The sequence below is a fragment of the Macaca thibetana genome, chromosome 7 (assembly GCF_024542745.1).
Source record: "Macaca thibetana thibetana isolate TM-01 chromosome 7, ASM2454274v1, whole genome shotgun sequence".
NCBI classification, from domain to species: Eukaryota; Metazoa; Chordata; class Mammalia; order Primates; family Cercopithecidae; genus Macaca; species Macaca thibetana.
In genome coordinates this window covers 57,934,687-57,949,111 of record NC_065584.1, presented here as the reverse complement: position 1 = coordinate 57,949,111, position 14,425 = coordinate 57,934,687, and the positions used below count along the sequence as shown (strand labels likewise).

Here is a 14,425-nt window from a genome sequence, read left to right as displayed (position 1 = left end):
AATCTGCGCGTGGCAACCCCAGGCCCCTTCCCCACTGCAAGGAGCCAGACGTCCCTCCGCAGCCGCGCCGCCCCTCGCTCTACTCCCCGAGCGAAAGCCGCGGGACGTCGCAGACGCACTGACTCCGCCTTCCACCAATCTCGACCCTCGCCGCGTTCCGTTCGTGCGTGGAGCAGTCGGGACTGGAGGCTAGGCCGCCGGGCGGGCAGGGGCTGTGGCGCGGCAAGCGGCGGGCCAGCGATGGCGCGAATGGCGGACTCACAGCTGTTCTGCGTGGCGGAGGAACGCAGCGGCCACTGCGCCGTGGTGGACGGAAACTTCCTCTACGTGTGGGGGGGCTACGTGGTAAGGGGAAGAGGCGGGACGGGGCGAACCTGCGCCGGGAGACGCTCGGCCTGAGCGGACGCAGCGCCCGCCACACCCGCTCCCGAGGCCGCGGCCCAGGCCTGGCGCGCCCGGCGCCTGCCGCCCCCCCCCCAGCCCCTCCGCTGGCCGCCGCCCCCACAGCCGCGCCAGGGCTTGACGTCGTCCCGCCGTTACTACTTCTGTTAAAGCCTCAGACCCGGCTCCGGGCGTCTTTCCATTCTCCGCCCCCCACCCCCAGCAGTTCAGTAACCCGGGTCTGCCCAATGCAAAGGCAGTTACAGCGCGATTAAGTATTATCCTTACATACTGGCGCAGACTTAGAAGGACCCGAGGACGCCGCGCGGTATCATTTTGTATATATTTCCTTATTCCCACGGCGCGATTCGAAATAAAATATTGAAATCACTGAAGCATTTAAATATTTTTTTTCTTTTTTTTTTTTTTCTTTTTTTTTGTTTTTGAGATGGAGTTTCGCTCTTGTTGCCCAGGGCTGGAGTGCAATGGCACGATCTCAGCTCACCGTAACCTCCACCACCCCAGGTTCAAGCGATTCTCCTGCCTCAGCCTCTCTAGTAGCTGGGATTACCGGCATGTGCCATCATGCCCGGCTAGTTTTGTATTTTTAGTTGAGACAGGGTTTCCCATGTTGGTCAGGCTGGTCTCGAGCGACCTCAGGTGATCCGCCCTCCTTGGCTTTCCAGAGTACTGGGATTACAAGCGTGAGCCACCGTGCCTGGCCTATATATTTAAATATTTCTAAGCTATTTTTAGTGGTGTTTCTTTACTAATGGCTACGAATATTTTTCTAGTCTCAGAATAGACCCATGTTGGCAATAATATGCTAAGGAATATTATGCTTTAAAATTCTTGTTACAATGGAGGTTTGAACGTATGTGTGTGTTGTGTGTCCATAATCACAGAATTATAGAAGCAAGAATGGTAAAGCTGGAAAACAGGAATACTATATGCCAGCCCTCTTAGTTTACAGATTTTTTTTCTTAAGCCATCTGGAAGTTCTACTGATAGTAGAACCTACATCTTCTGTCTCGCTACCATTATATGACAGACCGGTAACATGACTGAATCACATTGAAATGACCAACAGACAGGCATACGTCGAAAGTATGGCGGGTTCTGTTCCAGACCACTGCAATAAAGCGCGGTCATACGAATTTTTTTATATCTTAGTGTATATAAAAGTCATGTTTACACTGTAGTGTGTTAAGTATGCAATAGTATTATGTGTAAAAAAAAAAATGTACCTGGCCGGGCGTGGTGGCTCACACCCGTAAGCCCAGCACTTCGGGAGGCTGAGACGGGTGGATTACCTGAAGTCAGGAGTCCGAGAACAGCCTGGCCAACATGGTGAAACCCCGTCTCTACTAAAAATACAAAAATTAGCCGGACATGGTGGCGGATGCCTGTAATCCCGGCTAGTCGGGAGGCTGAGCCAAGATCGTGTCATTGCACTCCAGCCTGGGCAACAGAGGGAGACTCCGTCTCAGAAAAAAAAACAAAAACAAAAACAAAAAAACTGTACATACCTAATTTCAAAATTATTGCTAAAAAATGCTAAGAATTATCTGAGCCTTCAGTGAGTTGTATTCTTTTTGCTCATGGAGGGTCTTCCTCCATGTAGATGGCTACTGACTGATTAGGGTGGTTGTTGCTGAAGGTTGTAGTGGCTGTGGCAATTTCTTAAAATAAGACAATGAAGTTTGCCACATTGAGCCTTCCTTTCACAAAATATTTCTCTGTAGCATGCAGTGCAGTTTGATTTTGTGTGTGTGTGTGTGTGTGTGTGTGGAGACGGAGTCTCTCCTGCAACCTCCGCCTCCCAGGTTCAAGTGATTCTCCTGCCTCAGCCTCCTAAGTAGCTGGGATTACAGGTGTGCACCACCATGCCTGGCTAATTTTTGTATTTTTTACAGGCGTGAGCCACTGTGCCCAGCCATGAAATGTATTTTCTTAAATAATAAGACTTGAAAGTCAAAATGATTCCTTGATCCATGGGCTACAGAATGGATATTGTGTAGCAGGCATGAAAAGATAAATCTTGTAGATCTCCATCAGAGCTCTTGGGTAACTAGGTGCGTTATCAATGAGCAGTGAGTGATATTTTCTGAGCAGTAGTTCTCAACAGTACACTTAAACTACTCAGTAAGCCGTGCTGTTAAAGAGACATGCTGTCATCCAGGCTTTCTTGTTCCATTGTTACAGCATAGGCAATGTAGATTTAGCATAATTCTTAAGGGCCCTAGGATTTTCAGAATGATGAACATTGGCTTCAACTTAAAGACAGCTACTACATTAGCCACTAACAAGAGAATTAGCCAGTCCTTTGAAATCGGGCATTGACTTCTCCTCTCTAGCTATGAAAGTCCTAGATGGCATCCTCTTCCAATATAAAGCTGTTTCATCCACATTAAAAATCTATTGTCAGCCGGGCGTGTTGGCTCACGCCTGTAATCCCAGCACTTTGGGAGGCCGAGGCAGGCGGATGACGAGGTCAGGAGATCGAGACCATCCTGCCTAACACGGTGAAACCTCATCTCTACTAAAAATACAAAAAAAAAATTAGCTGGGTGTGGTGGCAGGCGCCTGTAGTCCCAGCTACTCTGGAGGCTGAGGCAGGAGAATGGTGAGAACCCAGGAGGCGGAGCTTGCACTGAGCTGAGATCCCACTACTGCCCTCCAGTCTGGGCTACAGAGCAAGACTCCGTCTCAGAAAAAAAAAAAAAAAAATCTATTGTTTAGTGTAGCCACCTTCATCAGGTAGCTACACTAGAGACAGGGTTTAGCCAGATCTTTTGGATAACTTGCTGCAGCTTCTACATGAGGACATGCTGCTTCACCTTACACTTTTTTTTTTTTTTTTTTTTTTTTTGGAGACAGAGTTGCCCAGGCTGTGGTACAGTGGCAAGGTCTCAGCTCACTGCAGCCTCCGCCTTCTGAGCTCAAGCAATTCTCTTGCCTCAGCCTCCTGAGTAGCTGGGATTACAGGTGCATGACACCACACCTGGCTAATTTTTGTATTTTTAGTAGTAATTTAGTAATTTTTGTATTTTTGCCATATTGGCCAGGCTGATCTCTAACTCCTGTCCTCAGGAGATCTGCCCACCTTGGCCTCCCAAAGTGCTGGGATTACAGGTGTGAGCCACTGTGCCCAGCCTTACCTTGTAATTTTATGTAATGAAGAACAGCTTCCTTCCTAAAAATTCATATTAGCTTCAAAATTCTGCAATTTCTCAATTCTCTCAGCCTTCATAGAATTTAAGAGAGTTAAGACCCTCTTCTGGGTTAGGCTCTGGCCTAAGGGAATGTTGTGGCTGCTTTGATCATGTATCCTGACCACTAAAACTTTCTCCACATCAGGAATAAGGCTGTTTTGCTTTCATGTTACGCATTTTTCATTAAAATAGCACTTTTGATTTCCTTTAAGAACTTTCTCTTTGGATTCACAATGTGGCTAACTGGCACAAGAGGCCTAGCTTTTGGCCTGTATTAGCTTTTGACTTGCCTTTTTCACTAAGCTTAATTGTTTCCAGCTTTTGATTTAAAGTGAGGGACATGCCACTCTTCCTTTCACTTGAACACTTAGAGTCCATTGTAGAGTTACTAATTGGCCTACTTACTTTTTTTTTTTTTTTTTTTTTTTGAGATGGAGTCTCACTGTGTCGCCCAGGCTGGAGTGCAATGGCGCAATCTCGGCTCACTGCAAGCTCCACCTCCCAGGTTCACGTCATTCTCCTGCCTCAGCCTCCCGAGTAGCTGGGACTATAGGCGCCCACCACCGTGCCCAGCTAATTTTTTTGAATTTTAATAGAGACGGGGTTTCACTGTGTTAGCCAGGATGGTCTCAATCTCCTGACCTCGTGATCCACCCGCCTTGGCCTCCCAGAGAGTTGGGATTAAGGAGGGAATAAGGAGGCCCAAGGAGAGGGAGAGAGACGGGGGAGTGGTTGGTCAGCGGAGTAGTCAGAACACACACATTTATCAGTTAAGTTCACCATCTTATACAGGCACAGTTTATGGTGCCCCAAAACAATTGCAGTAGTACATAAAAGATCATTGATCATAGATCATCCTAACAGATATAATAATAATGCAAAAGTTTGAAATACTGTGAGAATTGCCAAAATGTGACATAGACATGAAGTGAGCATCACATGCTGTTGGAAAAATGGTGCCAATGGACTTGCTTGATGCAGAGTTGCCACACACCTTCAATTTATTTAAAAAATGCAGTATCTGTCAAGCACAGTAAAGCAAAGCACAATAAAATGAAGTATGCCTGTACTGTGTATGTTAAATAATTCTGAGATTCAAGTTGGTTTTTGTTGTTGTTTTGTGTGTTTATTTTTAATTTGGTTCAGTACCAGTGGGGGAAAATGAGAAGTAACTTTTGAGTGCTTACTACATCTGGCATGTGCTAGGTACTCTCACATCCCTAATCTTATATATTCTTACTGTATTCCTGTAAAGTAGGTCATATCCCTATTTTATAAATAAGGAAAATGAGTCGATTAGAGTAAGTGACTTTAATAGCCGTTGGACCTCAAGGGCAGCAGATACCAACCGACATGTATAGGATTTCCAAAGGCAACTTTTTAATGATAAATTAGGTGATTGTGCTTTGTTAGTGTCTGATATTTCCACCATTTATTCTTGATGCAAAGAGTCTAGTATAAAGATGGCTATATGCATGAGAAATAAACTTTGATTGTTTTGAGTTCTGCCACTTGTAGAGGTGTCAGACTTCATCTGCTGTATTCTTGATGTTGTAAAAGTTAAGTAAAAAATTCACTTAAAACAGCAATCTGTAATATATCTGTATAGATTTCTTTTGAGCCCATAAATGAAAACTTTTTTTCTCCAAGACGGAGTCTTGCTGTGTCGCCCAGACTGGAGTGCAGTGGCACAATCTCAGCTCACTGCAACCTCCGCCTCCTAGGTTCAAGATATTCTCCTGCCTCAACCTCCCGAGTAGCTGGGATTATAGGCACATGCCACCACGCCCAACTAATTTTTATATTCTTAGTACAGACGAGGTTTCACTCTCAAACTCTTGACATCGTGATCCGCCCACCTCAGCCTCCCAAAGTGTTGGGATTACAGGCGTCAGCCACCATGCCTGGCCTTTGTTTTTTGTTTTGTTCTGTTTTTTGAGACAGAGTCTCCCTCTGTCGCCCAGGCTGGAGTGCAGTGGCACCATCTCAGCTCACTGCAACCTCTGCCTCCTGGGTTCAAGCGATTCTCCTGCCTCAGCCTCTCAGGAAGCTGAGGTTACAGGCACACGCCACCACGCCCGGCTAATTTTTGTATTTTTAGTAGAGACGGAGTTTTGCCATGTTGGCCAGGCTGGTCTCAAACTCCTGACGTTAGGCAATCAGCCCGCCTCGGCCTCCCAAAGTGCTGGGATTACAGGCGTGAGCCACTGTGCCTGGCCTAAATGTCTGAATTTTTTACATCTCATTTTAATCTTGAAAATTGTGTAATTGATAAGATTCCAGTTCTTTAGGTGGAGGTTATTGAATTGAAATACTTCTTTTTCTCCTGTTTATTAATCCAGTCAGTAGCGATGCTGTAAGAACCACTCTGAAAAATACAATACAGATGTAGATCCTGAGTCTACCACTTTTTTAAATTCCAGGGATTATCAGCAGTCAAGAAGTGTCTAAGGCATAAGTGGAAGGAAAGGGAGAGTAGGAGGCAAAAAAGAAACCGTATGGGTAGTATAGGCTTTAAAAAAAAAATCAGAAGACATGGCATATCAGGAGAAAAAGTAGAATTCTTCTAATAATTATCTTATTCCCATCGTTCTAAACAGAAAATAGTTAAAAGGCCCTGGAATCTGGTGGTATTCAGTACTCAATAGTTAAGTATAATGATCAATGGTTCCAGATTATATATTCCAGTCACAATTTTCCTCTTCATTGATACAAACAATGTATTAAAATGGACAGACATATGTTCTAAAGCTCACTGATATCTGTCTAAATTACTAATTGCTCCATTGTCAAACATATTCTGAAGGCCATTATATTAGTATCTGAAAATAGCCCCTCCCAGAGGTAAGAATGATAATATCAAAAAAGTAAATGGTCGATTCTAATTGGTGTCAGAATATGATTTTGCTCTTAGTTCTACATCCTTTCCACATTACAGAAATTCACACAGACTTTGGTGCTACTGCAAGGAACATTAAAAGTTGTGAATAGCTTTTCCAAATTTAGGGGGAAAACTCGATGTCTTGGCATGTTTGCAGATAGTATGGTTTTCCTCTTATGGCCCTAATCATTTGAACCATTTTATTTCTGTAATATAGTTGATATTAATACGTTTTGCTCTGAACCTTTTTTTTTTTTTTTTTTTTTCCTTTTCTTTGAGATGGAGTCTCGCTCTTGCCCAGGCTGGAGTACAGTGGTATGATCTCGGCTCACTGCAACCTCTGCCTCCCAGGTTCAACTGACTCTCCTGCCTCAGCCGCCCAAGTATCTGGGACTACAGGTGCATGCCCAGGTAATTACTGTATTTTTAGTAGAGACGAGGGTTCACCATGTTGGTCAGGCTAGTCTTGAACTCCTGACCTCAGGTGATCCACCCACCTTGGCCTCCCAAAATGTCTTCACAGGCTGGGTGTGGTGACTCAGGCCTGTAATCCCAGCACTTTTGGAGGCCAAGGCAGGAGGATTGCTTGAGTCCAGGAGTTTGAGACCAGCGTGGGCAACATAGCAAGACCCTTGTCTCTGCCAAAAAGAAAATAATTAGTTGGGCATGGTAGTGTGCTTCTATGGTCCTAGCTACTTCAGAAGCTGAGGTGGGAGGATCACTTGAGCACATGTATTCAAGGATGCAGTGAACTATGATTGTGCCATCGCACTCCAGCCTGGGTGACAGAGACCCTGTTACTTGAAAGAAATATTTGTATACATATGCTTAACTACATATTTCTGCTATGGATATGGCCTTAAAGGGAAAAAGCATCAATTTAGAAAATGTTTAGGTCAGGAGATCGAGACCATATTGGCTAACAAGGTGAAACCCCGTCTCTACTAAAAAAAATACAAAAAACTAGCCGGGCGAGGTCGCAGGCGTCTGTAGTCCCAGCTACTCGGGAGGTTGAGGCAGGAGAATGGCGTAAACCCCGGAGACGGAGCTTGCAGTGAGCTGAGATCCAGCCACTGCACTCCAGCCTGGGCGACAGAGCGAGACTCCGTCTCAAAAAAAAAAAAAAAAAAAAAAAAAAAAATTTTGAAAAGAATGAAGATGGAAGCCTTACCATGTCAGATATTAAAACATATCACAATACCGTAATAATGAGTTGACTTGATGCAAGTAGAGATAGTACAATGAAATGCGAAAGGAATTACGGAAACAGCCGGGCACAGTGGCTCACGCCTGTAATCCCAGCACTTTGGAAGGCCGAGGCAGGCAGATCACCTGAGGTCAGGAATTCAAGACCAGCCTGGCCAACATGGTGAAACCCCGTCTCTACTAAAAATATAAATAAAAACATTAGCCAGGTGTGGTGGCGCATGCCTGTAATCCCAGCTACTGGGGGGGCTGAGGTAGGAGAATTGCTAGAACTCGGGAGGTGGAGGTTGCATGAGCCAAGATCGCGCTATTGCACTCCAGCCTGAGCGACAGAGCAAGACTCCATCTCAAAAAAAAAAAAAAGAAAAAGAAAAACGAAAAAACTACAAAAACAGCCAAGCATATAAGGAGAAAAATATAAGACTATTTTGTATTTAAAAGGTAGCCTTTCAAATCTGGGAAAATGATCACTTATGCAATAAATGATCCTAGGATAGCTAGAGGAAAATATTATTGGTGCCTTAGGATTGAAGGGTTAAATACAGAAAAAATAAGCTATATAATACTGGAAGAGAATATATGACTTCTAAAATCTTGAGGAAAAAGCTATAATGGAAAAAATTGGCAGATCAGACTTTTAAAAAACTGATTTTTGGCCAGGCACGGTGGCTTATGCCAGTAATCCTAGCACTTTGGGAGGCCAAGGTAGATGGATCACCTGAGGTCGGGAGTTCGAGACCAGCCTGACCAACATAGTGAAACCACGTCTCTACTGAAAATACAAAACTAGTCGGGCGTGGTGGCATGGGCCTGTAATCCCAGCTACTCAGGAGGCTGAGACAGGAGAATCGCTTGAACCTGGGAGGCAGAGGTTGCAGTAAGCCAAGATCACGCCACTGCACTCTAGCCTGGGCAACAAGAGTGAAATTCTGTCTCAAAAAAAAAAAAAAAGGTACAGATAGCATCCCCATTGAAAAATGAGCAATAGATAAGTACAGTTTATAAAATAAATACAAATATCATACAAACGAAAGAAACCCAGGTAAAAATCACGATGAGGTTTTTCTTCTCCAATTTGCAAAGATTAGAAAGAATTTTGATGAAGAGCATGGAGAAATGAATTACTAGTTCGCTGGTAATAGGAGTACAAGTTTGTGTAACCTTTTTGAGGAGAAATTTAGCAATGTGTATCAAAAGTATAAGGTGTGTTTTCTCTTTAACCTAATAGTTCCACTTTATATATTCATAAATGATCACATTGGTTATCTGTGTCATATGGAAGACATTTATCATTCTTTTTAAATGACCAGAATATAAACCTCCTTTCTCTATTTGTGGTATTCCCCTAGTGAGTGAATATTGTCAGGGTATTTCTTCTAGTTGTCTCCTACTTATCTTCATAAAATATAAGATATATAACTTGTTCTCTGTTGTATCCTCAATGTCTAGAACTGGTTATAACTCATAGTAGGTACCCAATAAAAATACTTGAAAGTCAGGTACTAACTTTTCCTGCCTCGCTTGCAGCTAGGTTGCAGGCAAGTGGCTGGGACTCCATTGGTTAGATGAATCTGTGCTAGATTTGGACTTGGGAATAAAGATATAAAAAACCACAACCTGTAGAAGATTCTTAGCCTGCAATACAGTTTAGGAAGATCAAAGTTCCTTGCATAAAAGGCAGCAGTGTGGTGTGCGCCAGTGACCACAGACCTGCTCTCTTGGCATGGTTTCAGACCTCGCTTTTCCTTACATAGACCAGAGTCTGGTTCTCCAGCCTCCCTGATGATTCTGTGAGCTACTTAATATTCATTTCTTACCATTTTATTTACTTAATTTTTGAATTTGAAATATATGTACAAAAGAATGTATAAAATAAGTATTATTTAAATGTAAACAACTGTTTTTTTCTAGATTAAGAAATAAACAATACCTTAGAAGCTTCCTTTTATCCTGCATTGATTGCATTGCTCCCAGCACCCCCACTCATACAGGTTACCACTGTCTTAAATTTCTTTATAATTGTACCTCATGTATATCTCTAAACGACATATTATTTGGTTTGGAATCATAGCATATGTTTTCTTTCATGAATTTTTTTTTTTTTTTTTTGAGACAGAGTTTCACTCTTGTTGCCTAGGCTGGATTGCAGTGGCACGATCTCAGCTCACTGTAACCTCCACCTCCTGGGTTCAAGTGATCCTCCTGCCTCAGCCTCCCAAGTAGCTGGAATTACAGGTGCCCACCACCACACCCAGCTAATTTTTGTATTTTTAGTAGAGATGGGGTTTCACCATGTTGGGCAAGGTGATCTTGGTCTCCTCACCTTAGGTGATCCACCCACCTCGGCCTCCCAAAGTGCTGGAATTACAGGTGTGAGCCAGTTGTTAAATAATTTGAAAATCATCTCTGGATCTATTCATTTGATGTATATCCTATATAACATTCTACTGTATGAGTTTACTGCAATTTATCCATTCCATTATTGGTGAATATTTGAATATTTCTAATTTTTTGCTATTATAAGCATTCTTATAACATGCTTCCTATTGTGTATTCATAAGGGCATGTACATTCCCTAGGGAATCTACCAATGAATGAAATGTTGGTTCACTTGATATGCACATCTCCAAAATTATTTGGAAATGTCAGACTGTTACCAAAACATTTGTATCAATTTACACTCCCACCAGCCACTTCCTTGCCCCATATCCTTGACAACACATTTGGTACCATCTGGCCTTACATTTTTGCCATTCCAGTGAGTGCAACATGATAGTTCATTGTGGTTTTTGTTTTCATTTCCCTTGGTTACTGATAAAATTGAGTGTCTGACTTTATGGACTATTTGTGTCTTCTGTAAAAATGCTGGCTCATGTCTTTTGCTCTTTTTTCTATTGGGTTATTTGCTTTTTTAAAAAAACTAATTTATACAAGTTTTAAAATACATAATTGTGTGAGTTCAATATGTCTTCAATTTATAGCTTGTCTTTTTATTTCTTTTTTTTTCCTTTTTTCTTTCTTTTTTTTTTTTTTTTTTTTCAGACAGAGTCTTGCTTTGTCGCCCAGGCTGGAGTGCAGTGGTGCAATCTGGGCTCACTGCACCCTCTGCCTCCCAGGCTCAAGCAATTCTCGTGCCTCAGCCTCCTGAGTAGCTGGGATTACAGGTGCCCGCCACCACGCCCAGCTAATTTTTTGTATTTTTAGTAGAGGCCAGAGTTTCACCATGTTGACCAGGCTGGCCTTGAACTCCTGACCTCGGGTGTTCTGCCCACCTTGGCCTCCCAAAGTGCTGGGATTACAAGCATGAGCCACTGTGCCTGGCCTTGTCAAACATATTCTAACCATTCCTAGAAATGGGAAGAGGAGTCAAGGGAGAATTTTTTTTTTTTTGAAAGATGAGATGAGGCATGTTTGTGTATTGATAGGAATAAGGAAAACTTGGGCTGGGCGCGGTGGCTCGCCCCTGTAATCCCAGCACTTTGGGAGGCCGAGGCAGGTGGATCACAAGGTCAGGAGTTCGAGACCAGCCTGACCAATGTGGTGAAACCCTGTCTCTACTAAAAATACAAAAATTAGCTGGGTGTGGTGGCAGGTGCCTATTTCCCAGTTACTTGGGAGGCTGAGGCAGGAGAGTTGCTTGAACCCAGGAGGCGGAGGTTGCAGTGAGCCAAGATGGCACCACTGCACTCTAGCCTGAGTGACAGAGTGAGACTCCGTCTCAAAAAAAAGAAAAGAGAAGGAAAACTTGTGGAAAAGAAGGGATAATGTAGGAGGGAAGTCTCTGAGAAAGTGAGAAGGAGCTACGTCTAAACTTTTCAATTCTGTGCTTTATCTGTGTTGAGATATTAGGGAAAATGACTTTTAAAAAATATCAGTTTGAAGTGACTGTGCAGTGAGTTTAACAGATGTTATTCACTTACCCGTTCACTCAATCAATAAATATTTTATTTGTCTTTTATGTGTGAGGCACTGTAGTAGGCTCTGGGAGCATAACAAGATAGACAAGATCCCTGTGCTCATGAAGCTTACAGTTTAGCAGTGGTGAGGGTGGGTGTGATACAGACAAGGAACTTCAAAGGGAAAGTACAGGACTATAAGAGCCTTTAATAGGGGACCTTAATACTTTAAACTATGATAGAGAATAGGTTAAAGAAGTACCTTTAAGCTGATTCCCAAAAAAGGAGGAGTTAGGCAAACTCTGAAAGAGCACTACAAGAAGAGAAAAGAGAATAGATGAATGGTCCTATCATAGCAAGGAACTAGGAGATGTTTAAGCACTGAACGCGTACTGTGTGTGAAAGGCAACTTGAAATTTCGAGGGACAGCAGGTACCATATAATATAGAATCATAAACATTTTAGATTATGCTAAAAGCAAGAGAGAGCCATTGAAAGGACTTAAACAGAATAATGACAATTCACTTTCATAATATTTCTTTTTTTTTTTTTTTGAGATGGAGTCTTGCTCTGTCATCCAGGCTAGAGTGCAGTGGCATGATCTCAGCTGACTGCAACCTCCGCCTCCTGGGTTCAAGCAGTTCTCCTGCCTCAGCCTCCCAAGTAGCTAAGACTACAGGCGCCTGCCATCACGCCTGGCTAATTTTTTTGTATTTTTAGTAGAGACAGGGTTTCACCATATTGGCCAGGCTGGTCTCAAACTCCTGACCTTGTGATCTGCTTGCCTCAGCCTCCCAAAGTGCTAGGATTACAGGTGTGAGCCACTGCACCCAGCCTATAATATTTCTTTTGTAAAGGAGTACACATGAGACTACTGGAACCTAATGCTTATTCAGTAGCTCCCCTTCTTAAAATTATTTGTTTACTTAGACATTTTAATATGGATTCCTCAGTCAGACATGAGTGTAAGTTTATGTTTTTTCACTGTTTGAAATTTTTTTTATTTTAATTTTTGTGAGTACATAGTAGGTATATATATTTATGGGATGCATGAGATATTGATACAGGCATGCAATGCATAATAGTCACATCATATAAAATGGGGCATCTATCCCCTCAAGTATTTATCCTTTGTGTTGCAGACAATCCAATTACATTCTTTTAGTTATTTTGAAATGTACAATTATTATTGACTATAGTCACCCTATTGTGCTATCAAATACTAGGTCTTATTCTTTCTAACTATTTTTTGGTACCCATTAGCCATCCCTACCCACCCACCGCCACCCTCCCACTACCCTTCCTAGCCTCTGGTAACTGTCCTTCTGCTCTCTATTTCCATGAGGTCAGTTGTTTTGATTTTTACATCTCACGTAAGAGCATGTGATGTTTGTCTTTCTGTGTCTGGCTTATTTCACTTAGCTAATGACCTCCAGTTCCATCCATGTTACTGCAAATAACAGGATCTCATTCTTTTTTATAGTGGAATGGTACTCCATTGTGTATGAGTACCACATTTTCTTTATTCATTCATGTGCTGATGGACACAAGTTGCTTCCAAATTTTGGGTATTGTGAACAGTGCTGCAACAAACATGGGAGTGCAGATATTTCTGCAATACACTGATTTCCTTTCTTTTGCATATATATCTAGCAGTGGGGGTGCTGGATCATATGGTGGCTCTATTTTTAATTTTTTAAGGAACCTCCAAACTGTTCTCCATAGTAGTTGTACTAATTTACATTCCCACCAACAGTGTATGAGGGTTCCCTTTTCTTCACTTCCTTGCCAGCATTTGTTATTGCCTTTCTTTTGGATAAAAGCCATTTTAACTGAAGTGAGATGATATCTCATTGTAGTTTTGATTTGCATTTCTCTGATGATCAGTGATGTTGAGTACCTTTTCCTGTGCCTGTTTGCCATTCATATGTCTTTGGAGAAATGTGCATACAAATATTTTGCCCATTTTTAAATTAGATTGTTAGATTTTTTTTTTCCTGTAGAGTCGTTTGAGCTCCTTATATATTCTGGTTATTAATCCCTTGTCAGATGGGAAGTTTGCAAATGTTTTCTCTCATTCTGTAGGTTGTCACTTCATTTTGTTGATTGTTCCCTTCACTGTGCAGAAGCATTTAAAATTGATATGATCCCATTTGTCCATTTTTGCTTTGGTGCCCTGTGCCTGTGGGGTATTATTCAAGAAATTTTTGCCCAGACCAATGTCCTGGAGAGTTTCCACCCTGTTTTCTTGTAGTAGTTTTATAGTTTGAAGTCTTAGATTTAAGTCTTTATTCCATTTTGATGTTATTTTTGTATATGGTGAAAGATAGGAGTCTAGTTTTATTCTTTTGCACCATCTATTGAAAAGACTCAGACATGAGTGTAAGTTTAATTTCCTTGGAAGTAATACAACAGTTTTCTCTTTTTACGTGTGTGTGTGTGTGTGTGTGTGTGTGTGTGTGTGACAGAGAGAGAGAGAGAGAGAGAGAGAGAGAGAGAGAGAGAGAGAGAGAGAGAGAGAGATGGTAGACAAGATACTCTTTTTTTTTTTTTTTTTTTTTTGTTGAGACAGAGTCTCCATCTGTTGCCTAGGCTAGAGTGCAGTGGCACAGTCTCAGCTCACTGCAACCTCCATCTCCAGGGTTCAAGTGATTCACCTGCCTCAGCCTCCCAAGTTGCTGGGATTACAGGCACGCGCCACCACGCCCAACTGATTTTTGTATTTTTAGTAGAGATGAGGTTTCACCATGTTGGCCAGGATGGTCTCGATCTCTTGACCTCGTGATCCACCTGCCTCTGCCTGCCAAAGTGCTGGGATTACAGGCGTGAGCCACCACACCCGGCCT

At 42.5% G+C, this 14,425-nt stretch overlaps 1 protein-coding gene across 5 annotated transcripts in view; it reads left to right on the top strand.

The window, feature by feature from the left end:
• KLHDC1 (kelch domain containing 1) overlaps window positions 1–14,425 on the top strand; it is a 61,022-nt gene continuing 46,597 nt past the window's right edge. For 2 of the 5 annotated variants that reach the window (XR_007727209.1, XM_050796919.1), the window contains exon 1: window positions 1–345. Coding sequence is in view for 3 of the 5 variants with exons in the window: in XM_050796919.1 (XP_050652876.1) it covers window positions 241–345 (105 nt within the window). In the remaining 2 variants the exon portion in view is untranslated. Of the gene's footprint in view, window positions 346–2,563; window positions 6,889–14,425 lie in introns of those variants that run through there. The other 3 variants (XM_050796917.1, XM_050796918.1, XM_050796920.1) reach the window with 3 other exon arrangements.